The sequence below is a fragment of the Tetrao urogallus genome (assembly GCF_951394365.1).
Source record: "Tetrao urogallus genome assembly, chromosome: 13".
Classification (NCBI taxonomy): Eukaryota; Metazoa; Chordata; class Aves; order Galliformes; family Phasianidae; genus Tetrao; species Tetrao urogallus.
In genome coordinates, this window is record NC_136826.1 from 17,277,785 (window position 1) to 17,303,552 (window position 25,768).

The 25,768-nt window shown below is 52.2% G+C and overlaps 4 protein-coding genes across 4 annotated transcripts; 2 read left to right on the top strand and 2 right to left on the bottom strand.

Annotated features, from left to right (window-relative positions):
• Positions 1-2,400: 2,400 nt before the first annotated feature.
• DNAAF6 (dynein axonemal assembly factor 6) lies at positions 2,401-9,252 on the bottom strand (the record flags this gene model as incomplete). Its single annotated transcript, XM_079541695.1, has 6 exons — positions 2,401-2,530; positions 3,780-3,865; positions 4,373-4,469; positions 6,173-6,278; positions 7,270-7,333; positions 9,160-9,252. The coding sequence occupies 6 exons, from the start codon at positions 9,250-9,252 to the stop codon at positions 2,401-2,403; spliced, it is 576 nt and encodes a 191-aa protein (XP_079397821.1).
• Positions 9,253-9,821: 569 nt separating this feature from the next.
• LOC306951576 (nuclear pore glycoprotein p62-like) lies at positions 9,822-17,980 on the top strand (the record flags this gene model as incomplete). The annotated part of the gene is made up of 12 exons (XM_079542103.1): positions 9,822-10,105; positions 11,268-11,671; positions 12,025-12,135; positions 12,284-12,412; positions 12,649-12,744; positions 13,769-13,871; positions 14,008-14,152; positions 14,274-14,323; positions 14,449-14,583; positions 15,173-15,284; positions 16,056-16,122; positions 17,889-17,980. 12 exons carry the CDS (start codon positions 9,822-9,824, stop codon positions 17,978-17,980), a joined length of 1,728 nt encoding a protein of 575 aa, XP_079398229.1.
• Positions 17,981-18,715: 735 nt separating this feature from the next.
• RBM41 (RNA binding motif protein 41) lies at positions 18,716-20,972 on the top strand (the record flags this gene model as incomplete). Its single annotated transcript, XM_079541849.1, has 7 exons — positions 18,716-18,723; positions 18,803-18,919; positions 19,007-19,196; positions 19,366-19,570; positions 19,829-20,202; positions 20,433-20,580; positions 20,818-20,972. The coding sequence occupies 7 exons, from the start codon at positions 18,716-18,718 to the stop codon at positions 20,970-20,972; spliced, it is 1,197 nt and encodes a 398-aa protein (XP_079397975.1).
• A 1,123-nt stretch (positions 20,973-22,095) lies between these two features.
• LOC306951363 (small ribosomal subunit protein eS4) lies at positions 22,096-25,764 on the bottom strand (the record flags this gene model as incomplete). Its single annotated transcript, XM_079541850.1, has 7 exons — positions 22,096-22,250; positions 22,896-23,053; positions 23,570-23,741; positions 24,548-24,645; positions 24,859-25,039; positions 25,283-25,360; positions 25,582-25,764. The coding sequence occupies 7 exons, from the start codon at positions 25,762-25,764 to the stop codon at positions 22,149-22,151; spliced, it is 972 nt and encodes a 323-aa protein (XP_079397976.1). The 3' UTR covers positions 22,096-22,148.
• Positions 25,765-25,768: the final 4 nt, after the last annotated feature.

The window sequence follows — 25,768 nt, forward strand, 5'->3', positions numbered from 1 at the left end:
GGAAGGGTTGTTTAACTGGGCTCATAATATTGATTAATTAAGATGCCTGCAGGTGTTGGAGCGGTACTTAGGCAGTGGCTTTGATGTTCAGAGGCAGAGGGGTTTTTGTATCCCCTTCAAAAGATGTTCTGCCAGCGCTGCTTCAGCAAAGCAGAACTGCCTCCAAGCATTTGCAACACAAGTTAGCTGTGTTGGAACCGGCAGCACCTCGCCGAATGCTGGTCCCTTGGACCAGCTGCTTCTTGGGACAACCCACAGAAAAACACCACCACAAACAAACAAGCCACCAAAAACCCACCAAAACCAAGACCTGTTCGAGGGCAGCCTTGGTCTCCTTGAGAGGAGAGAAATAACATGAGAGGATCTCCACAGGGTGATGGCAAGAGGCCGACCAGAACAGCGACGTGCACATCCTGGGACTGACTTGTATTTCTATTTCCTATTCAGCAGCCAACACTCTTACAAAACTTCCTTACCTCTGAGATTTTTGCCTCTTGAATGCAAATGAAATGTACACAGGTTTAAAAATGTATGGGGAGAAAATAGGACATGGATAGCAGCGTGGCACACGCTCATTTCCATTTGAAATCAGACTGAAGCACTGGAGAGAGACAAAAATGAGCCAAACTCACCTTCGTCGTCAGCATCAAACATTAACGTCACGTTAAACAGAACTTGATTTAAGGCTAAGGAAATTAGTGCAGTCAAACGTAAGGGCAATGCTACCTTGTGGACTGAGGACTGGGACAGGGCTTGGAAGAGCGGAGCTTCTCTCTCTTCTTTGCTGTGGACTTACGGGATGCCCTGGGGGAAATGTTTTGTGCAACACCAGGGCCGAGCCCCCACTTCCTGCAACTGCCACCACAAACAGAAGAGCACAGCAGCACGCTGCCGTGGGCCACAAGGCGAGCCTCCTCCAAGAACAGCCTCAGTGTCACTCGTTGGCAATCGCACTCGGTACTGAGTCAGGAGGAATGAGCTCAGCCTTCCATACATCTGCGTTGTTCCCCTCCCCGTGGCTTTGTGCAGTTGGAATAAGAGCTATTCAAATGCAAGGTATGGAAACTTCAAATGCAAACCGGAGTTGCCCCTGAATGTTGTCAGCGTGCCCGGTGGCTTAGGATGAGTCATCACTGTTTTTCAGCGCACTCACACCAAAGCAGAGATTGGGCTGTGTTGCTCTGCTCCGAGGGATGGAAGCACTTTAAGGGAAGTGGTTGAAGCACCCAAACACCATCAGGTTTATCGGAGAGTTATAAAGAAGTAGATTACAAACAACAAATTCTGAAAACTCCAATGGGCAAAAATACACCTGAAAAATCACCGTCAACGTCTTCGATGGAGAATTCACCTTTCCTATCAAGTTCAGCAGCATGGATGCCATCCACAGCCTCGCCGGCCAATTTTGTTCCGTTTTTATCGCCAGACAAATGCAGGACCCAAAGCCATTTTATTTTTGCAGTGATTAAAGGATTTGATTAAGACCCATCAAAGTGCCAGCCCTGCTTGTCCTCTCCTCTGATTGCTGAGCGGATCTCTTTGCTTCCTGCACGTTTAACAGCACCAAGTGAGTGTGTCTGCCCAGAGGGTGGTGAGAGAAATCTCTTGGTTGCCATCTCTGTCGTTCCAGATTAGACCTGAAGGCCAAAACAAGAGCTCCTGCTGCACTTCAGCCCTTTAAGAAAATGGTACTTTGTAATGCAAAATTCCTCTCCTTCCACTTTTAGGAAGTCTCTGGGGGTATAACGCGGGGGAGGAAGAGTGAAAAGTAACCAGAATGGTTCATTAGAGCATATTCTTTTATTAATAAAGATCAGAAGAATAGCTGGAGGGACAGCAGGTGAATGGATGACATTGAACCACATATTGTCAAAAGCCATTCAAAAGAGCTGAGTTGTTCAGCAATCCAGCAGTAGCTGCCTGCCTTGTTCTGCCAGAGTAAAGAAGCCTAGAGACGTGGCTACGGATCCCCAGAGAGTTTTGGAGGGGATCTGAAGAGGCCTCAGTGCCAGCACGGGGGGCCAAATGCACCTCACTTGCAAGTCTTCCAACAGTAACCAGGAGCCAGAGCTGCTGGTCAGAGCCTCCTCACGCTACTTAGAGACCACAGGAAGACCTTCCCCACTCTGCAGACTTTGTGACCTGCTGTTTTCCAATTCAGAGCCCATGTCGGACAGCAGGAAGCAGAATGTTAACCAGAGCAGTTCAAGAGCCAGACAGCCCCAGCTTACAGGATCTGTGGGTGTGATGCATGGACCTCCTTTTCCTCCTGGCTTACTGAATTTATTCTGTTACAGTCCCCCTGGGCTGATAAAGGGGAACAATCTCACGACTACTCAGATTTTGAAAAGACTTCAGATTTACAGAGATTCCTTTTTGTGAAGTTCCTCCACTTCTCTATTAGGCAAAATTGATGAAATCAAACTCCCTTCTCATCCTTAAGGTGACTTCCAAGAGCTCCTCTTCAGAGAGGAAACGAGCTTTCCCCTTCTTGCTGTCCACAGGGCAAGGGAGATGCAGCAGTAGCTTCCTGTCAAGGAGGACACAGTGAGTTTTAATGGCCCAAACCACGTGAGCCATTGAGGTAGCACTGAAAGCCATCCTAGTGATTCAAGAATCAGAATATCAAGCAAAGTCCATTCTGTGTAACCTTCCCATGACAAGTTGCACAGTTCTGCAACACCTGGTACACAACTATATAGGCCCTGGAGCATTTCCAACAGTTCCATTCTTTTGGCTGTGGCTACAACAGCTTCCAGCGATGGGCTGTGAGTTCTCTGCACTGTTCTTGCTTCTACACAGTGCAGAGGAAGGAGAAGCTGCACTGATAATGCTCTCCTGGTGGTAAACACCTGAAAAATGCCTGAAGTGTCTGGGGGAGCTTGTATTCTATAGCAAGAAGAAACAAGTGGCACAGCTGGGTTAGAGATTCTGGCCAGTTTCACAGAAGATACACCTACCTACCCTAAAAGACAACACTGTTGTGTGGATATGGGGGTTCCACACCTTTTCAACTGTGTTGTAGGAGCCACAGCCAAGGCACAGTCAAAACACACTTGACCTCACCTACAGAAGTTAACCAGCTGGTAGCATATGGAAAAGATCAGTTGGGCTTAGAGTCAGCCCCAGGACTATGCAGTGGAAAACAATTCCTTTGGGCCCTCCCATACATCTGTGAGAACACAGTGTTTCCTTGTACGCAGAACTTGAAATCTTATTTGTTTCTTTCATCCTGAGCAGATTTGCACTTACATCTGCAGAACAGCACTGGCTCAGGCTGTACCCAAGCAACCACCAGATTTACAGCAAACGTTTTATTTGCAAGGCTTGTGTCTTGAGACAGCTGGATACTAAGATAATGGCAGATCTGAGTCACCAAGAAGACAAAATTGCAGAAGGAAACAGAAGTGAAGGATTTGCTACACCTGCAGCACTGCACTAAGCTACCTCTTGTACTAACTTCACGTCACAATCTGGACAGTTACTGTTCTTGGCTTTCCTGTTTCAGAGCACTCCCAAACATTCTTTCAGCACTGTTTGCATCTTTAGGTTAAATTTCTGCAGACTCTTTCTGCCTGTGAGAAAGGTGACTGTTCTGCAGTCAGTCCTCTCGGGACAGAACTGATTTTGGCTTTAATTCACAGCGTGCATCTTCAACTGACTGATGCTAACAGAAGGCTATTGACATACGAATCTTCCCACGCCCCACTCAGTGCAGGAAGTCGATCTGGGGCAGAGGGTTAAGCTTTCCTATGGAAGCACTGTGCTGCCTGACTTACTTTTGGGGAGTTCGGAGGTCAAGCACCTTGTCCTGGATATCTAACGTGATGTCTGAGAACTTTGTCTCTGGCAGCTTGATTTTAATCTGAAACAAGGGGCAGAGTTAAAGCTGTGATTTGGATACGTAGATCTGTAAAAGACAGCTCCAAAAAAATCACCCAGCAATCGTACCAAGAGAGCAGGGAGGTCATTGATCAGATCAGAACAGGACCGGATCTGTTAGGCTGGCAATACCTTGGCATCCTGCTAACTCACATGCTTTGTAACAAGTGATGAAAATCATCTCCTTCCCAGACTCTCCCCATCCCAAAACTGTGTCCAAGGTGAAACCTTGTTTTAGAGCTGCTTTCATCTCGCTCTGTGACACACACTGCACAGCTTCTCTTCAGCTTCTTCTTGAGGAGATGTACAGGGGTTCCTCACGTTAGTAAGAGCAGATCAAGCTACAAACACTTGGATAATTACAAGTTAAAAATCCCACAGGAGCCTGAAGGCAGCCATGCCTTGGTGCTTATGTTCAGTCTCAAGAAGAGGGCAAGATTGTGCAGAAAAAGGGCACAGAGAAGGGATGGGAAACACAGGCTCAGCTCACCACCATATCTTCACAGCAGGCTGTGGAAGGGTCTTTCCTGCTCATCCCAAAGAAGACATCCTCTGTTCCCACCTGCTGTTTGAAGGAAATCTCATACCTGAAAAAGAAGAGCAGTTGGCTAGCAGCAGGTAGGCCAGGAGGCTGAAGGAAATTGTCTCTCTCAAAGCACCATCAATCTCTGTACGAATGCTGACGTCCTTACCACGTTCTCTCCCATTTCCCAGTCTTCCTTCAAGTCTTCAAGCCAACTGCACTGGATTTCTGTCCAGAGCCATGACACTTTGAACAAGGTGAGCAATCACCTTCCTGGGAAATCACCGTGCTGCCTCTATTTCACTAAGCAACACTGCAGGATCATCGAGCAGCAGAGGCATTCTGAGTGAACGTGGACCTCAGCAAGAGGCCAAGCACCAACTCTTGGGAAAAGGCCTGGAAAAGGGTGCTGTTAATTACATGTTCTGTCACCCAGCCTATCTTGCAGCCTAGAAGTGCCTCTGTTATCTTGCCTAGTTTTAATTGTTTTGCATTTGGCCGACGTTAGTGTTATTCCCCTCCAAATCCATTTGTTTAATTCAGAGCCCTACAAGATCCAGAATCACACGTTCCTTTGCTCTCGATACTTAATGAATGAGGGAATACAAACTGAAAGATTGCATTTAGAACATATTACTCTTGCTAAATTGAGCAAAATAAATGGAGCCTCTTCTCAAAGCTGTTGGAAAAAAAAGTGTATGGAAAGTATTTTTCACATCTCCAGTGCTCGTGTGCGTATGTAATAATTCCTAAGTCAATGAGAAATCTGTCTAGCAGCTCTGGATGCACCTCTAACCATCTGTTTTCCTTTTGGGCCTTTTCCTACGATTTAATTTGATGAACTATTACAAAGATTTACACTCTTGTCTCATCTGTGCAACACAGGACGTAATTGCTGGAGGCTGGAGAAGGGTTGCATCACAGCCCTTTCAGCAGGGAGGGAAGGGTCAAAAATAGAGTGCAATAAAGCTCCTGTTGTGCCCACAATGCAAAGGAAGAGCATTCCATAGCTCACCAGTGATAGATTCAGGAACAACTGCACCGCAGTGTGGGTGCAGCTTCATGGACTTCAGCCCATCTGTTCCAGCACGCAGCTCCAGGGCAGCGCATGGCATCGCGGCGATGCTCAGCTCAAACCCTGCTCTGCAAACTGCTCGGCCCTGAAGGCTTTCTGACCTCTACAAACTACCACACAACATGCTTGCCTACTTCTAAAATGTACTTCTACAGCGAAGGGAGACGACTGTTTAAGGCTGTCCCTTTTAAGGCTGTCCCTCGGGAAGCTACGATTGAATAAAAAGATTTAGAACTGCCAGCATAAAGCCTTCCTTCCTATGGTGGCAGTTGTCTCTGAAGAGTTTAATTCTTGGAAATAGACATAAGTTGGAGTGCTTTGTGAATCTGAGTGTGAAAAGTGAATGCACGTCAGCTGCAGCAGGAAGAACCAGGTACTTCACACCAGCGTGGCAAGTTTCAGAGCGTTTTGCTGGCCTGCTTCCCCTCCTCATCTCATTTTGTACAAGCATCTGACACTGCAAAGTGTCTCGTGACAAGAAAAATCAACTCCACCTTTCTGTTATGAGATCAGAAGGTTTCCAAGCTACAGTCCCTCCTCGCTAGCTGCTTTACCTGCAGTGCTGCTGTCCTCCCATCAGCTTTTCTTGACGTGCTCTCCAGATCGCTGTGTTTCGCTCACATGGAAGCTGTGCAGCCCAGCTCTGCATTCCAACCACGTCCAGCCCCAGCACACCATCTCACATCACTTACTCTGGCTGTTCTCTAGGATCCCAGGTGTCGTCAAATTCGGATCCTTCTGGGACCTCTTCTGAGCTCCAAATAGTTTTGCTGTGTTCAGATTTCACTTGTAAGGTATCTGTAAGCAACAAGAAAAATCCCTGTTTCTTTCCTTTGGTTTGCTGAAAACTGTCAGATTTCTAGACTCCAGGAAAAAAACCTTTTCATCAAAATAAATTGTAGCTAATGATCTCATTCCCTTCAATATCATAAAGGATCAGAATTTGAAGAGGGAGGACATTTTCTATTCCTTTCCCTTAAATCTCCTTTACCCAACCTCTATGCCAAGGAAATTGTCCTTTCAGGCATAAAATATCCAGCGCTACAAAATGATTAAAGTGGAGAATGATGAAATATTAATCTTCCCCCATGTCTCTGACATGAGATTTTAAGTGAGCAGAGTCCCCTACACAAGGATCTCTCCCTGGCATACAAAGCCACCAGTGATTGAGCACAGCCCTGACGAGGCACTGGCGACTGCAAAGTCCATAGCAGAACACGGGCTGTCCCAAACCTACAGTGAAGGTGGTCACACTGACCAGGGCTTGCAGACAAAGAGCAAGGTGCAGTAAGAAGAAAACAGGACGAATGCTCTCAGTCTGTTGAAGGTAGGCCTGAGCTGAGCTCATTCCTCACGCCACGTGCTGTGGGGACAATGGCACACACCTCCCAACCCCTCATCCTTCATCCAGACTCAGCTTTGTGCAGCTCACCCCATGAAGATCCCTCCAGCTGCCCCCTCAGAAGCCTACCCCTCCTGCGTGCTCTAGGCAGTAACAATTCCCTGTGAGTATCCCTATGGAGCTTTTTGCTGCCCACTTGTGACTCCTGCCAGCCCACCTTCTGCGCTCTGTTTATCATCACCGCTGGAGGTGCTGCCCTCCAGAGTTACCTTTTCTGCAGTTAAGTTTCCAGGAGAAGAAGAATTTTAGTGTAACTGTAACAACGTAATGGCCTTCCACCTCAAAGGTCCACTCACTTATTGAAGGAAGCCATCTGTGATAACTCGCAACAGCTGTTGCAGTCTGTTAACACACAACTGAATGCTAAGATACACAAACACTCCTTACCAGTGCTCTCTTTCTTTACTGGTCCGATGCTCCCAGGAGTCATGGCACTGACAGAACAGCACGGCTGCAAAAACCCACGTGGGACTGCAATTAATTATCACAGAGCACAGCTCGGTAACAATCACATCAGTAATTACAACATGTCATCAGAAGTCGCTGCTGGAGCCAAAATTTCCCCCACCATTTCATGAGTGAAGCAGGGAATCTCTCTCCCTCTCACTGAGCACAGCACCCTGATGCACGGGCTGCAGGCAGGGCTCCCAAAAGCAGTGCTGCAGCCAGCAGTGCTTCTCAAAGATTCGTTTCCATGGCATTTTGAGACAATTGTTGTGCTTTGCCTGCCCTGAAAATACTGCAAGAAGCCAAGGGTGCTACGTGCAAATTCCTTTTAACAGGAGAGATCACATGAGGCAACAGCGCTTTCCTCTAATCATGAATCAATTTAGTGCTAATAGGCCAATGTGAGGCATTTCCATCTATGTGTGAAGATCCCTCGGTTTGATAGAAGTGCCTCATCTGCAGAGAACATTAAATTAAATCCAAACAAAGATTTCAAATTGCCCAGCTTGACTCAGGCTTAATTGACAGAACTTGTAGCAATTTTCCCTTTCTGCCTCTGAAGTGTCATTCATTTTATTATTAAGATGTAAACAAATTCTTTTTAAAATCGGGATGTTTACTGCAAAGATGTACAGCAATGACTCCAGCTTCAGAAAGCCAGCATTTAAGAGCTGAAGGACAGCTGGAGCGTGAAGCACCACATTTGCCAGCTACAGAAAGGAACTTCTAGGAGACACCTTTTCCCCAGAGGCAGCAATGGCCACTGCCTGCACGCAGCTGCCAGGCCAGCCAGCTGGCTCTGCTCTGAGAGCTGATGAGGAGCTCAGATCCTCACCGTTTTTGTTACCTGTGTCATAATGCAACTTGTTCAAAATTCTAAGAGACTCATCAATGTTTTGAGCAATCTCTGTGGCCTTGGCCATCATCTCTGTGGCCCTTCCTGAGCAGAGCAGGGCAGATTGTTTCTCCCTAGCACCCATGTGTGCCTACTGCACAGCTCCATGTTGCAGGAGCAAGAGAAGTTCATCTGTGATTTGCTTCAAGTCCTGAGATGAATTGATATAAAAGAACGTGGAGATATTTCTCTCAATAATCATTCAGTTCATTTTAGAATGATTACTCACCCTTCCCCGTTCTATAGTCCCCGGAATACCTATTGTACTTCTGTGATCAATTGTGCTCCTTTAATGCCTGGTACAGGATTAACACATTCCACTGCTGCTGGGTGTTCCAGTCTTTACTCAGAAGCTGCATACTGCTGTAATTGCCCCCACCTCTAAAAGACTTCAGGGAAAAGCAGGAGGAAATCTAAGCACTCAGGGCTCTCTCAGCCACATCTCGTTTCCTTTAGGCTAAAAAAATAAACAGCCCTCGCATTCTGTTTACAAGGGTGGATGGTGATAGGACAAGGGAGAATGGTTTTAAACTGAGACAGGGGAGGTTCAGGTTGGATATTAGGAGGAAGTTTTTCACACACAGGGTGGTGAGGCACTGGAACAGGTTGCTCAAGGAGGCTGTGGATGCCCCATCCCTGCAGGCATTCAGTGCCAGGCTGGATGTGGCTCTGGGCAGCCTGGGCTGCTGGTTGGTGGCCTGCACACAGCAGGGGGTTGGGACTGGATGAGCACTGTGCTCCTTTTCAAGCCTGGCCACTCCATGATACAATATGATACGTTCTTGTGGCATCCAAAAATATCTCCTAATTGTCTCAGCCACTCCAAAACCTTCCAAGGTTTTATTTCCCTCTTTATCTGCGCTGGGAAAAGTGAGGTTTGCATCTCCTTAGTAAATAATGTTGGGCACTGTGAAGAAGTCACACAAAAGACTCACACCAAAGTCATCGTCGTCCTCATCCTCGCGTGCATCACTGAGCAGCTTGGCAAGGGACTGCAAAGAGCAGACTGCAGGAACATCCACGTCCATCCTCGCTCCTCCCCTACAGGGGAAAACCAGCACCACCTCAGGAACAACAAAGCCTTTGCACCGCGCTGCCCTTCTCCGAGCACCGTGCGATAAGCACCAAATTCGATCAAAACCGTACGTACCTCGCCTCTCCCTTGCGGGCTGGGTCTCGGGAGACAGCGCCTCACGCCACCCAGAGCAGCACAGGACCGTAGGGCCCGACACCGCCTTCTGCGTCCGTCGTTGCTGAGGTAACGGCGCCCCGCTCCTTTTCCCGCCTCCTTTAGCCCTCTCAGCCAATCCAACAGAGCTCAGCAACGAGTGGCGGCAAGATCAACCAATCGTTGATGAAGGCGGGAACGAGCGGCCGGCTGTTGGTCAGCTGGGGAGCGCGAGAGCGGGCGTGGGCGTTGGGCGCATGCGTCAAGTGCGTCATCGGCGCGCGCCGTCTGCAACGTCATCGCTGTGCGCGGCTGTTGGTGGCCGCGGAGAGCTGGGAGCGTGGGTCCGCTCGGGGCTCCGGGGCCGCGTGCGCCGTTGCGGGCGGGGCTCGGTTCGCTCTCGCTTCTCTCCTCGCCCGTCTCTGCACCATGAGCCAGTTCAACTTCGGCTCGACCCCGGCGGGCGGCGGCTTCTCCTTCAGCACGCCGAAAACGACCGCCAGCACCACTGCGGCCACCGGCTTCTCTTTCACGCCCGCCCCCTCCTCGGGATTCACGTTCGGCAGCGCTGCGCCGACGCCCGCCAGCAGCCAGCCCGTCACGCCCTTCTCCTTCAGCACACCGGCCAGCAGCGCGCTGCCCCCCACCTTCAGCTTCGGGACGCCCGCGACAGCCGCCACCGCCACCCCGGCTGCCAGCGTGTTCCCGTTAGGGTGAGAGCCGCCGGTCGGGCTGTGGGGAGCGGGGCGGGCCGCTGTGGGGAGCTCACCGGACTTCTGGTGCCGGTGCTCCGGGATCGGCGTGTGCCTGTGTGCCTTTAACGAGGCCTTGGGGCTGTGCTGGTTCTTAGAGTGGGGTTCATGCAATTGTATGTTTTGAGTTGGAAGGGACCCGCAAGGATGGGGGAGGCCGATCCTGGCACACAGCACCATCCTGAGATCAGACCCCGTGTCTGAGAGTGTTGTCCCAGCACTCATAGAGTCACAGAATGGTTTGGGTTGGAAACCCAAAGGATGATGAATCTCCAACCCCCCTGTGCCATGCAGGGCCACCAACCTCCACATTTCACAGCAGCCCAGGCTGCCCAGGGCCCCATCCAACCTGGCCTTGAACACCTCCAGGGATGGACGGGGCATCACAGCCTCTCTTTGCAGCTGTTCCAGCACCTCACTGCTGTTGTAGTACAGAACTTCCCCCTGACATACAATCTAAATCTTCCCTCTTTCAACTTAAAACCATTTCCCCTTATCCTGCACTGCCTACTCCTTGAGGACCAGCAGCAATGCCCGCAGCCCTCTGGTGAAGAACCTTTTCCTGAGGTCTATAACAACTTACTACCTAAGCATACAGTTCCATCACACTGTCACAACACCTGTTGGCGCATCCTTCATTGCGCTGAATCTACTTGAACCTCAAGCAGACTCCATACATTAGGGGAAAAGCTGTGTACAAAGTCATAATATAGCAGCCTCAGTGACATCAGTCTCTGGTCTGTGTGAGAGCAGCGGGGAGGGAACTGAAGTTGGTGGTGAGTGGTAAAAGGTGACTGAGGGAACAGCTTCAGGTGGAGGAAGTGGAAAGGGTGCCCAGGGGCTGAGAGGTAATGGCTTTGTTGATACTACAGCAGGTGTCTTACAATGCGTTGGTGCATGGAAGTAATTAAGGGAGTGTCAAGGTAAGAGTTACAGATGGCAGGACTTGTAATGCAGTCTTTGTCAGAACGGGAACGCAATTCTGGCTAAGCATCCATCGTTCTGAAAGGTTTTCTGCTGTTTTGTCAGTATGTGGTCAGTTAGAATGCCAAGTCAGTGTTTCACTGGATGCGTGACCTGAACAGCCTGGCTCACTGCTCTTCCCTTTTTTTCCCTTTTATAGGGGAAATGCACCGAAAATCAACTTTGGAGGCACGAGCACAACTCAAACTACTGGAATCACAGGAGGATTTGGGTTTGGTACCTCTGCACCCAGCAGCGTGCCCTCAAGTCAAGCAGCAGCCCCTTCTGGCTTCATGTTTGGATCTGCCACCACCACCACCAGCAGCACCACTGCAGCTCAGCCTGCCACAACCGGAGGGTTCACATTTTCCAGTGGCACCACGACTCAGGCAGGAACAACCGGCTTCAGCATCGGTACCACAAGCACCGCAGCTCCGCAGGCAGCGCCCACGGGGCTGACCTTTGGAGCAGCACCAGCTGCTGCTGCTGCCACCACTGCTGCCAGCTTAGGGAGCACGGCCCAGCCTGCAGCAGCTCCCTTCAGCCTCGGGGGACAGTCCTCTGGTGAGTGAGTGCCTGAGCTCGGAGTGGGAGCTGTCACCAGGAGTGCTGCTGGGGGTGGTGTGCACAGCCTGACATCTGGCATTAAATCAAGCTGTGGCTGTGATGAGTGTTTCTTATGCACAGGAGGAAGGTCTGGCTCACGGGTGAGAATGATGTTCATCAGTGTTGAATCATTTGTTAAAGCCTTTGAAGTATTGAGCTCGCTGTTCCTAGTTCTGTTCCTGGATAATGCAGAGCCTTTGTTACGTTAAATATTAATGTTTTGCTTATGCTCTTCTACTAACTTGAATATTGCCATCAGTTTCTCTGTAGTGAAAGGTTCATCTTTTTTACTTCTGCTGCTCTTATCTCAGGTCTGAACTTTGGATCCTTGGTTTCAACAGCAGCCACTGGTGCACCCACAGCAACACTGACTGCGAGCACCAGCCAGGGACCCACGCTGTCCTTTGGAAGCAAACTGGGAGGTAGGGGGGAAAAAATGGTAGGAAATAATTACACAGTGCTTGGTGAGTCTTTAGTCCTCCCTGTAGTTTTTTTTTAAACCAGAATCTGAAGTGTGTGAAAGCCTGATGGGCTCTGCATGCACATCATCTACGCTCCTTCTGTTTGCAGTAACAACTACAGCATCTACAACGACAGCTGCCAGCACAGCTCCCCTGCTTGGTTCCACAGGCCCTGTGCTGTTTGCATCTATAGCAGGTTCTTCAGCACCAGCCTCATCCACCAGCACAGGCCTCTCACGTGAGTCACAGCACACAGATCTGCACAGGAGAGAATAAACAAGCAGCACGATCGGTGCTGCCTGCCAGCAGCAGGTGCTGTGGTAATAGGGATGGCTGGAAGGGCAGCTGCTCTCTGTTTGCCACCTTCCTGAAGACTTCTGTAGCTGCTCACGAGGAGCTTCAGGAGTTGTGTTTTTCAGTGGGGAGCTGTGTTTAATGGGATGTACAAACTGTAGAGTTGTGTTCTGATTGCAGTTGGTGCCCCTTCTACTGGTACAGCTGGGCTTGGAACGTCTGGATTTGGATTAAAGCCTCCTGGAACAACAGCTGCAACAACCAGCACTGCCACCAGTAAGAACCAGATGCTGATGAAGATAAGGAAGCCTGTCTTCCTTCTAGTGACTGTGTAAAGGGCCACACAAGTGTAGCAGCACAGCAGTGTCATAATTATGTCATTCTCTTCTTTCATCTCCCTGCATTCACAGTTATTTATGACTTCTGAGTTTATCCGCAGCAAAGAGCCTTTGGGTGAAAGCCTGCAGGGCTTTGAAGTTCTGGCCTGGAGTGAGCAAAGTAAAGAGATGAGCTGCTCTGTCTCTGGCCTGTTTGTGTAGATAGAGGATTGCTGGAGAGCTTGGGGAGGGACTTATGGGGGGTAGGAGGAAAAGGAAAGGCCAGGGATTGTGGGGGTGGTTGGTGAGAAAGAATTTGCATTTTGATTCCACCCCATTAAGCTGTTTCTTCCATATTACAAGTGATGAGTTTCACAGACTTTTCCCAGTCCGGGTGCTCAGTGCTGTACTGAAGTGGCAAACCCTTGTGTGGAAATCTACGGTGGAATTTGCTGCTGCAGCCCTCACGTTCAGGATGCAGCATCCTTTTCTGGATGCAGTGAGCTGTCAGTGTAACTAAGCTGTCAGGGTGTTCCTAAAGCTTGTTTCTGGAGGCACTGGAGGATTTAGAGCAGTGATGAAAGTGCTGTTTGTCCGAGTGATGGCGCTGCCTGATGGGTGCTCCTCACTTTGTGGGGATGTGAGGATCTCCTCTACAAAATACCCTGCAGCAGCCATGTTGTGGTGTAGCACCTGGAGGTGCTGTTAGATGCCTTAGCTCTAACAGCAAAGCACAAGGAGCTGGAGAGGGGTAAGGGCCATGTGAAGTGCAGGCTGCCAGTTCCTTGTTTTACTAGAGCTACTAATCAAGTATTTCCAGTCCGTTTCTGTTAATTGTGCCAAGGAGTGCTCTGTGCCCTCCCCAACACACGGGATTTGCTCTCTGTTGAAGGGATGTGGCTGAGCTGTACGCTGAACGTGTCCTCAATGTGTTACACAGCAGGTGTCCTCTTCTGCTGTTGGATCTGAACTTCTTCTTTCAGGCACTTCTGCTTCTGGCTTTGCTTTGAACCTTAAGCCATTAACTACAACCGGTACAATGGGAGCTGTGACTTCTACAGCTGCTATAACCACAGCAGCAACCAGGTGAGTGTCTGTTACAGCTGTCTGGGGCAGGAGGCAGCGTTACTGCTGCTAACTGGGGGGGGAAGGGGACGCAGGGTTGTGAGGGTTGTGCTTGGGTTGGTGACTGTGTCCTGTGCTGTCCCACGTTTCCTCTCAGTGCACCTCCTGTGATGACGTATGCCCAGCTGGAGAGTCTGATAAACAAGTGGAGCCTGGAGCTGGAGGATCAGGAGAAGCATTTCCTCCATCAGGCTACACAAGTGAATGCCTGGGATCGGACACTGATAGAGAACGGAGAGAAGGTCGGGTGGCAGGCAGCCTGGTTCTGCTTGCTAAGTTTGTTAGAGATTTGGAGAGCAGATGTAATCCAGATATAGCTCATTTCTTTTGAATTTTCCTGGTAAAATTGTCTTCTATTTCCAGATTACTTCACTGCACAGAGAAGTAGAGAAGGTGAAGCTTGATCAGAAGAGGTGAGAAACTGTGAACACTTGAGATGACCTTATTGTTTGTTCTTATTCTCCATCGTCTTGCATGGAAATTCTTGGACATCAGCCTGATCTAAATGGTGTTGAGTCGTTCACGTTGTCCTTTTCAGACTGGATCAGGAGCTGGACTTCATTTTGTCCCAGCAAAAGGAGCTTGAAGACTTGCTGACCCCTCTGGAGGAATCAGTGAAGGAGCAGAGTGGGACCATTTACTTGCAGCACGCGGATGAAGAACGGGAGAGGACGTAAGAGATCAGCTTTGAACGTGTGATAGGCAGGGCAGTGTGGTGATGATCAGTCAGAAGTGGGGATACAGGATAATAATTAGAGACTTTGCACTAATATGTCATCCTGTCTTATGTCATATTTTGTGTGCTAGAAATATGGGAATTGCAATTGGCAGCTCTTAAATCAGGGTGTTTGGGTGGCATTGGTCTCACCAGCTGTCTAGGAAGGTGTTGTTATTTAGGCATCATCCCTCAAAAAACGTAATTAGTGGTAGAAGTGATGAGAGCAGAATGCATCACGTGCAGCTCGAGCATCCTTGCAAGTGCTGAATTTTAGTGGGGGTAATTAAAGAATTCTTTGGTTCAAGAGGTGCAAATGGTACAGAATCTGGACCAGCTGCTGGTAAAACCTTCCAGAAGAAACTTGAGCAGTGTTATTTATCTGTCTCCAAGTGTCTGACAGAGCGGAAGGCTGAGGAGCTGCCTCCTCTGTGCCCTGGTTGGAAGGCACGGATGCTAATTCTGTTTGCAGTCCTGTGGTTGGGAGCAGGCTGTGTGCAGCTGGCTCTGAACGCTGGCTCACATCCTCCTCCCTTGCACCTCGCAGCTACAAGTTGGCTGAGAACATCGACGCTCAGCTGAAGCGAATGGCACAAGATCTCAAGGACATCATTGAGCACCTGAACACTTCGGGACGCCCCGCGGACACCAGCGACCCGGTAAATCCAAACTGCTTCTGTGCTTTGGCATAGAGACCCAGGCTGTAAAACAGTGCTGACGCTTCATCTGTCTGCTGGTGGGTGCTTTGCTTTTAGCCTCCACCCAGGAAAAGCGTTCTGTTTTATCGTTCGTTGATTCTCTGGTAATGCAGTGCAAGCCAACCCGGCCGTGTGGTTACTGTGAGATGAACCTCTTTGCTTCTGGTGCAGTTCTTGAACAGCTGACTCGATTCAGAGCTGTTTCTGAACTTTGATCCTGCGTTCTGTTGGAGCATTTTGTGCACAAAGCACAGCTGTCGATACTTCTTCTATACTACCTTTGTATCCTTGTGAAAACCAGATCGAAATTACGAGCTTTTTGATCCGTATTACTGATCTCTGTAATTGATCTCCGTGCTCCTCGTAGCTCCTCACTCTTTACTGAGAGGCTTTTTTCAGTGAAAATGGCACCTTGGTGTTCCAGACTGAGGTTTTTACTTTGTTCCTTTTTGCTTTTCTCACCTCGAGGCTCAGATCCACGTTGTGGTGCATCTGAGGTCTGAGTCTGACTAAAACTGAGCTGCAGGCACACTCTGAATCGATCTGTTTCCTTGATGGCAAAGAGAAGCAAAGCAACGCAGCTGCTGCAAAGCAGAAATGCCGTGTTGGTAGAGCTGTGCGTGTGAGGAGTCTGCTTGCTTTGCATCCCAAAGGCAGAGTCCAGCACTGTCCCGTGCTGCTCATAGTTCTGATGTGCTCTAACAGTAACTCACACCCTCTCCTTCTGTTCAGCTTCAGCAGATCTGTAAGATTTTGAATGCACACATGGACTCACTGCAATGGATTGACCAGAACTCAGGTGAGAGTCATCTTGCAGCTCTTAGGGAACATAAACATAAGGCATGTAGCTGGTTAGAATTGAGCTCCTGAAGGTCACTGAGGAATCTTCTCTTCTGGATTTTCCTGATGTGCACTGAAAGCCTCTGCTGAAGTGCCACGATGCGTGGAAACGTGGCATAACAGTCACTTGAAGTAATGCAGAGCAGAAGATTTAATGGATGGTGAACATTTGGTACTGTAGTTACTGTTAATTAGTTTGGATTCGTTCAGCCAATTCACCATCTTGCATCTGGGGCTCAACACTGAGGACAGAAAGAAAGGAACTTTCCTGCTGGGGATGATTGTGCCTACGAGAGGGGTTGAGGAGTTGTGTGTGGTTTTGGCACTGACAGATGTTAGCAGCTGCAGGGGGCACTGCAGGAGGAGGAGCACAGCTCTCACAGCACCAGGTGGCCTCACTGCAGCACTGTGCTGCTGCTCTCACCATGCAGTTCTGGGCTGGATGCAGCCACGCTGCTTCTGACTGAGACATAAAGTAAGCAGTGTTGTTGGCTTGCTTAGGTCAGAACTAGATTAGCCTTCCTGCTAGAAGATCAATGCAAATGCTTGCATTCCAGGCGTGCCTTCCTCGTGAAGCCTGGTGTAGCTCCTAGAATGCTGACCCTACAGAACGTTAGAGGATATCAGATAGTTTCTTGATCAGCTTCATTTCCCATAAAGAGCCCTCAGGGGTGTCCTGCAGCAGCATTGATAACCATCTGTTCTAGGAATAGGTGTGCAAAGTGGTGCTTAACTGGTCTGACCTGTTTAAGCATTACGTGGAACTGGGGAACTTCAGATTAATGGTGCTTGTTCAGCTTTGCTTACGCTGACACGAACGGGCTTGCAGAGCACACATGGATGTTTCATCCCCACGGTGGCCTCCCTGGCAGGAGAGCTGGGATAACGCCTTGCTCTGAGCTGCTTTTCTCCTCCTGAGAGAAGCAGGGTTGGCTTTCTTTGTTACAGCGGAGTTCTGAGTGGAGCTGTAGGAGGCAGAGAAAGCAGACTGTCATTTGATGCCACTTTTGCACGGTGGGTTTTTGCAGAGTGACAAACTGAAATGTGTTGCTTAATATGTTACTGGAAGGTTCTGGGTTTGGCACGCTGCAAAATTAAAACTTCAACTGGAATATCTCCAAACCACAGAGTGACAGAATGCTGTAGCCCCGTTGAGTTACTTCTGATAAGCTTTCATGAAATTAAATTAAACACTGCTCTGCTTGGTGCCAAGAGTACATTGCTGTGCCTCCTGCATTTGGAGCTGAGAGTCAATCCGTGGCTTATTTGCAGATCACTGATTGGGAAATGTGTAACAAGTTATGTGTAATGTGACTGAAAGTGATCTGCGTCTCCTCATTGCACTTTTTACTACGCTTGCAGTTAGAAGCTTGTTGTTTGTGGCCGTTATCCTGCAGGAAAATGCTTCCAACAGCTGGGCTCACCTGTGTGCTGCCTCATTCCCAACTGCCGGAGTGGGAGGCGGGCAGGGAAACGCCTCCAGAAGTCAGGCTGCAGGGCAGTGCAGGGAGGCTTCGCTCTGCTCTCTGTTGCCGTGCCCAGGAACTGCACTGAGTGCCTGCAGAGCTGTGCTGGGCTGCTGCCCGTCCCTAGGATGCACAGTGCTGAGAGCCGGCAGCGCTCTGCCTTGAGGCTCCCTGTCTGAATGGCAGAATATGGGAGGTGTTGGGTCGCGGGGCTGCGTTAGGGTGGCTGTGAGAGTGAGCGCTGTTCTCCATCCCACAGCCTTGCTGCAGAGGAAGGTGGAGGAGGTGACGAAGGTTTGTGAGAGCCGCCGCAAGGAGCAGGAGCGCAGCTTCCGCATCACCTTCGACTGAAGGGCTCCAAGTTCAGAATGTCAGTTCCCCGTAGAGGGGAGGATGGTGGGGACCTGCGTGACATCTGCTTTTTCATTTTTCTTTCTTTAATTGCAATAAATTTCTTCTGTTTAAAATTCTGAAGTTACTCTTTGCGGTGTCTGAGGGTTCTCCTGCTGCAGATGCACAACTGCTGCCTTCACAGCTGGGCCTCCCAGCTCAGCACTTCGCTGTAAGCTGAATACTTGCAGTCATAGCTCCATGTGCTGTTATTTGGGTCCTTACATCAATGGGTAGATGAACAGCTGTTGGGAGGAGCCTGATAGCCTCGGCTTCCCACCATTACACTGTGGACTTTAATGAGGGGTTAATTAGGTATGCCTCTGCTTCTGAAAGTGGATCTCATTTTCTTTTGGCATAAACTGCTTTTGTGTTTGTACCTTCGAGGGCTCCCAATTTGTGGATTTGTGTCTGATTAAAAACAGCAGCTGTGCAAGTGGGAAAAGGGTCCTGCTGCGATTCTGGGCGTGTTGCTGTGCAAGGGTAGAAGAAAACGTGGAGCAAGCGTGCTGCGAAGCTGTGAGACGCAGCGTCGTACCGCTTCCACTAACAACGCGCTTACAACGCCGAGCGCGGTCTCCGCGGCGCTTCGTCCTCCCCTCCGCCAGGGGGCGCTCGGTCAACACCGCCCTTCCCGCGGGTGCCGCTGGGAGTTGGAGTCCCGGGCGGACGGAGGCAGCCGGCAGCGGCGCGGCCATGCGGAGGTGAGCGGGGCTCAGGGGCCGGAGCGGGGGAAGCGGCGGCTGCGCGGCCGTGTGCTGAGCGGCGTTTCGTCCGGAGCAGGGTGAGCAGCAGCGTGTGCAGCGATGAGGTGCTGCTGGAGGAGCTGGAGACCGAGGGGGAAAGGCAGCTGAAAAGCCTCCTGCAGCAGCAGCTCGACACTTCCGCCTCCATCGAGCGGTGAGTCCCGGGTGGCGCGGCCCCTTTACACGGCCCCCCCTTTACACGGCGCCCCGCTCCCGGCGGTTGCGCTGCTCTCGGTTCCAGGTGTAAATCGAAGCGGAGGTGCTTTGCTCCGGCGGCGTTCTACAGACCCTTCGGTGAGGCGGCGGCGGGGGCACTGAGCTTATCCCAGTTCCGAGAGCTGCAGGAAAGCGACAAAGAGACCGCGGCGCTGCGGGAGTTGGGGCTGTCGGAGCCCGAGATCGCGCTATGGAAGAACCGCGCTGCGGAGAAGGTTTGTGAGCAGCGCGTTTGTCACGGCCTCGTAAGCAGCGGCAGGCCGCAGAGCCGCCTCCTCTCCGGGCTGAACACCTCCAGCTCCGGCCGCCCCGTGCAGCGTTGCTCCGGCTCCCCGCAGGAGGCAGCTGGCGGTGCTGATTTTATTACCGGTTCCTTTCTTGCAGCGCTCCGGGCTGGGAGCGGCCCCCGAAGCCATGCAGGAGCGCCTCAACGCCATCCAGGAGAAGATGGACGAGCGGCAGCGCATCCTGGAGCTGCCCCAGAGATTTGCTGGCAGCAAGCAGCTGAGCCGGAGGGAGATGGAGATCGAGAACGCTCTCTTCCAGGGAACGGACCGGCACTCCTTCCTGAGGGCGCTGTACCACCAAGGTGTGCCCCCATCCCTTCTGTTCTTGTGGCTGTTTAGTGGGCGGAGATGGTATCACTGGGAATTCCATGGGATGGAGGTGAGCCGCGAGGTGCAGAGCGCTCCTGCTCCCTCGTGCAGAGGTAGGGAGCCCAGGTGAGGCTGGATGTGCTCCTGGCCCTAGGCTCTTTCAGTGGTTTATGTCCAGGAGGACGTTAAGGGATGAAGTGCTGGTGGGGGAGAAGCGCACCGTCACACCGTGCTTCTCTGTTGTGGATTAGATGACACTCAAAGGATAACGGATGAGAAGGACCCCATGGTTCACCTGGAGAGCGTTTACCAAGAGGTGCTGGGCAAGCAGCCGCCTGGACAGGACCAACCATCCACAAGTGCTGCGTGCTCGCTGCCTGCCCCCGCCCCGCAGGGCTCTGGCACTGAGGAGTCACCACCTCCTGACCAGGAAGAGCAGCCAGGCCAGGAAGAAAGCCCCAGCCCTCCTCCAGCAAAGCCCCACCAGTGCCCTCCAGGGCCTGTGACTATAAAGGAGCCTGTAGAGTTCATCCCGGAGGAGGAGATCTGCAAGAACCGGCTCTCTGAGGAAGAACTCCGCAATATACCTCGGTTTGCTTCCTACCATCCTGGGGAGCCCAATAAGGTACGTGGAGATGAACCACGCTTCATCCAGCTTCCTAACCAGGAGTGCAGGCAAAGGCTCTTTGCTCCTGCCTGGCTGCTGCTTGGAGGTGCTCGTTCCTGTACATGTGGGGGACTCTGCTGGCAGCTGGGCTGAACTGGCTCCTACATTTGAGGTGTACAGACTGGGAGTGGGTTAAGCACACGTGTTAGCACAGCGCAGGGCAGCCGACCCTAACGCCTCCACAACAGGTGCTGTATGTGAAGAACTTGGGCCCTCGTGTGACGATGAAGGACCTGGTGTCACTGTTTGCTCGGTTCCAGCAGGAGGACAGCAGGCCCATCCAGTTCCGCCTGCTGAGCGGCCGCATGCGGGGTCAGGCCTTCATCACCTTCCCTGGTGAGCTCTGCCTCCTGCCTGTCCCTTCCTGCCTGCCTCCCCCAGGGCGGTGCAGAGCCCCTCCATGCTGCAGGAGCAGATTTTGCTCCCTCTCCTTCACTTCGGGTCGTGTTCTTTTCTGCGGGCTGGGGGAGGAGTCATCGAACCGGGCCGCCACATGCTGGGTTTGTTGGGCTGGGGTCTCCAGCGCTGTGCTGGGTCACGGTGCAAGTTGAGAACCATTCTGTTTCCTTGCAGATATTCAGTCGGCCCAGGACGCGATGCTCTTGGTGAATGGGTACAGACTGCAGGGGAAGCCAATGGTGATTGAGTTTGGGAAAAGCAAGGGGCCGTCGACAGAAGCTCAGGCTGCCGCTCCCTCCTCTGCTGGAGCAGAGCCCACTGCCACGTAAGGGCTGGAGGACCTTGGGGACTTACAGGCCCTGGGACTGCCTTGCTCAGGACTGGTGGGAGCTGAAGCGCAGCTCTGTGCAGCTGCAGTGGCAGGGTGGGAGCTGAATGCAGCCTCGAGGAGGGTGGTGCTGAGGAAGCGCTGCTCTCTGCCCTGCTGGCACGTGAGGAGCTTCAGGAAGGCTGGTGCTGTTCTTGCCACGTGCCGTTCTGTTGGGCTGCTCCACCTGCCTGCATTCTTTGTGGTGAGGAAGAGGAGGGGAAGCTTCGTCTGTTTATGTTGTGTATTTCTGCAGCTTTATTTGCATGTCAGTGTGTTCCTTTGAGAGAAAAGGGAGTAGCGTGCAAGAGGGCACCATTTTTCAGACTTGACTTTCTTTTTGTGTCTTTAGTTGGTGTGTAATTAACTTTCTGCCACTCTGATATGTTTATAGGAACAGTGTAGTTTGCCTTAAGGTGGTGCTTTGGGTGCAGAAGTTGCTGGGGCTCTGCTCTGTTGGAGATTTCTGCTCTAACTGGCTGAGCTGAAGCCACTGTTTGGCACAGGACTCCATGTCCAGCAAAAAGGTTACCCAAGATTCTATCTATCTAAATATTGTATTTCTTGCACATTGCATTTTCTCCCAGACCAACTTGCAGGAAATGAAAAACACAGCAGCCCTGTGACAGTGACTTCCCTCTGCCCCAACCCACTGTAGGGATGCAGGTAAAGTGGGGAGGAGAAGCTGGCTGCATGGGAAAAGGAGCAGAACAAGAACCAGAGGTGAGGGAGGCATGGCTACCCTTAGCCTTCAAATAGAGAGAGCTTACAACGTTCTGCAGGAGGGGGAAGTTAGGCTGGCAATAAGCCATGAGCCCAGTTATGCCTGACAAAGAAACAACGCCAGCACCTGGAGCCTTGTGCAGGACCTTTCCAGCCCAGGGTCTCGTTCAGCTGGACAGAAGGTGCATGGACGTGACAGAGCCCTCAGGTGACACAGGGGGGCTCAGGTTCTCCTTCCAGTCCCTCAGCCCCAGGGGTGCCAACAGCCAGCCCAGCCTGCAGCCCTGCCACCCCCATCCTGACACAGTGTGCTCTGTGCACATACCTGATGTCTGGACCACACCGTCAGCCACCAATTTGGTAATAAAATTTAATTGGACATACTTTCAGGACCACAGCTGGCCCAAGCTGCAGTTTACCCGCTGCTCTGTTTGGCTGCCAGTCTCTTATCTCTCTCTTCAGCAATGGTCAGGCGGATGCCCTTTCCACGGGGCAGAGAGATCCATGGCTTGTTGCCCTGAAGTGAGGAAGGAGAGACCACGTCATGCTAAGGAACTCAGAGGGATATGAAGTCCTCCCTTTCAATGAGGAAAAGCAGCAAGGGCAGCCCTTGCCTGAGCAACAACAAGAAGCAGTTTGGTGTCCTTCGCTCAACAGCAGGCCCTGAGGAAACTGTGGTGCCAAAGCCATCAGAACCTTTTCCAACCTGGACTTAAGAATCCAGAGATGGCAGTATTTGAGGCTCCTGGGAGAGGACACTCCTATGGAGCAGTTGCCCCTAAACTGCTCAGCTCCACCTTGCCCAAGGAGGCTGTGGATGCCCCAGCCCTGCAGGCATTTGAGGCCAGGCTGGATGTGGCTCTGGGCAGCCTGGTCTGCTGGTTGGTGACCTGCACACAGCAGGGGGTTGGAATTAAGATAAGCACTGTGGTCCTTTTCAACCCAGGCCATTTGATGATTTCTATGATGTGAGAAGAAAACATTACAGGGTTTCCTCTTCCAAACATCCCCAACCCTTCTAGGAAGGCGGCTATGAATTCAGAGCAGTCAGCTTCACTCTGCAGGCTTACAGGCGAGCAGAAGCTGCCCCCAGAAGACACCCCCAACTCCTGGCTTCAAGAGGAGGGGAGGACACACTCTCCTTCAGCCCACGCAGGCTTACCTTGCCAATAACGAAGATGTTGGAGAGCCTGGTGGCAAAGCTGTTGCCATTGGCATCCTTCACATGAACCACATCAAAGGAGCCAGGGTGTCTCTCCCTGTTGGTGATCACCCCAATCCGGCCCAAGTTGGCGCCGCCAGTCACCATGCACAGGTTTCCTAGGATGAAGGAGAGAGGGCTGTGACAAGAGCTTGTGGTGCTCCTCAAGAGCCTGGGGAGAGGCAGAGCCGTGGAGCATTTGGACAGGAACCACCCAATGCAGCTCTCTGGTCCCAACATCCATACAACACATTCCCTATCACCTTTTTGCTATGCTGCTCAGTGGCAGCTGAAAGCCTCCCACAGCCTGCTCCTAAAGCAGAGAGCAGGGAATCTTCCTCTCGCTGCCCAGGGCTTTTCTCTCACAGCCCCATCTGGCCTCAAGCAACTTTTCCAGCAGCTTTTGCCCAGTGCCTGCTTGCTCTGGGAGCTGTTCAGAGTCCCCACACCCAAACGCCTCCCACTGCCCACACACAGAAGGAACCGCTGCTCCGGATGCACAGGGAAACATCGCTCCTTGCACGAGGATGCTGCTTCTCTATTCACATCACAGGTGCCTGGCAGTTGTCCTCAGCTTCTGCACTGCTCACCAGTCTCCCAAGAAAGCAGCATCTTGCAGGAAATGCTCAACCCACCTGTGTCAAACTTGATGAAATCTGTGATCTTGCCGGTCTCCAGGTCAATCTGGATCGTATCGTTCACCTTGATGAGGGGATCCGGATAGCGGATGGTGCGGGCGTCGTGGGTGACCAGGTGAGGGATTCCTTTGGTGCCCACAAAGATCTTCCTCACCTTGCACAGCTTGTACTGCAAGCAAAGCACAGCCCTGCTCACACACAGCTCCCCAGCCTCTGCACAAACACCACCTTCATTTTCCTACTGAAGTACCCACACTGCAGAGTTTTTCTCACTCTGCCCTGAAGCCCATGGCCATGCAGCAGAGGCTTCCATCCCCCAGGCCCACCAGAGCCCTGCAGCCCTCCTCAGCACCCTCCAACTTTCAGCCAGCTTGGGACTCACAGCTTAACACAAAGCAGCAGCCAGAAGTGAGCGCACTGCTGGGGATGGAAGGGCCCTGAATGCACAGCCAGCAAGCAGCTCTCCCCTCAGCATCACCACACAGCAGAGGTGCCTGGGTTAAGGCAGGGTGCACAGGAGTCCCTCCTTGACACTCCATTTTGAGAGCAACTCTCTTCTAGGAACGGCCTGAAAGTGCTGCCCACAGCTTCTTACTGCTGCACAATGTACCTCTGGCTGGGCACGACGGGGGTCTGAGCAGCTGCCCTGCTTGTGGTGGCCCTGAGTCTGCAATCTTCTGCCCATTCAACCACAACAAGCAAAGCTCTCTGTAAAAGTGACCCAACCACACCAAGAGCGAGAGCAGCCAGCAGCTGACCATGCACCTGCAGGTACATCTGGGCACCACCCTCACATCACCAACACGTTTTCCCCCACAAAGGCTCCATGCCCCAACCCAGAAGGCCCCAGCTGATCCTCTCGAGGGTGGCACGGATTCTGCATTCAAAACCACCAGCTCAGGACACGCCAAGGAACAAACACTGCTCTGAGAACACCCGGCCAGGCCCACATGGCACCAAGCTGCAGCTCCTCACCTTGGCCTCTTCAGCTGTGATGCGGTGAACAGCAAAGCGGCCCTTGGTGTCGTACACCAAGCGGAAGTGTTCGCCTGTCTTCTCGATGCTGATGACATCTGATTTCACAGAGAGAAATAAAATAGCAGCAGTTAACAACTACGCTATCCAACGCTAACTCAGCACTGAGCTCATCTTTAAATGGGACATAAAGGCTGCTGAACCACGCTCTCTCCCTCGTCGTCACCAGGGCATCTTCCCTCCCCACACAGCCTCACAACGCTGCCCCCCAGCAGCACGACATACCCGTCCTCACTCCCCCCGGACCTCACCCATGAAGCCCGCAGGGTAGGTGATGTCGGTGCGAACTTTGCCGTCGATCTTGATGAACCTCTGCATACAAATCTTCTTCACCTCATCTCCGGTCAGGGCGTACTTCAGCCTGTTCCGCAGGAAGATGATCAGCGGGAGGCATTCCCTCAGCTTGTGAGGGCCCGTGGAGGGACGGGGCGCCTGCAGGAGGAGAGGAGCCTCGGGATGGGCACACAAAGCAACGCGGGGCCCGCAGCAGCACCTGGGGATGGCCGCGTGGTGCCCAAACCCTCAGCTGGCACTTACGAGCAGCGGAAGGCGCCGCCCCGCCCGCAGGACGGCAGATCCGCCTTAAGAAACGCTTTGAGTTCACAAACCATCCCCGAGGAGCGCAGCCGAGCTCCCAGCCCCGCGCAGCCCCGACCGCCCCTGGCCCGCACTCACGAAGACGCCCGTCAGCTTGTCCAGCATCCAGTGCTTCGGCGCCGCCACGCGCTTCAGGTGCTTCTTCGGGCCGCGGGCCTGCGGGACGGGACGTGTTAGGGTGCGGGGCCGCCGCTGGGGCCGCCGCTAGGCCCGCCGCCCCCATCGCCGGCTCCCCGGCCACCCCCGGCTTCCCGTCCCTCCCACAGCCCTTCGGTGGGTTCCCTCGTGCCCGGGGCCGCGGCGGGGGCGGCGTCGGCCCGCAGCAGGCGGCAGATGGCGGTGGATGACGGAGGGGAGCGGCGGCGCCGCGCACTCACCATGGCTGCGCTCCTGCGGGAAAGGGAGGCCGCTTCCGGTGCGAGGCTGATATGGGCGGGACGGGCTGCGGCGGCACCACCTCCCCTTAGTGCGCCCCCTGGCGGCGCGGAGGTCCTGAGGGCGCTGTGAGCGACACCACCTCCCACCTCCCGCGACGGGCCGCGCGCAGTGCTGTCCTCCATGTGT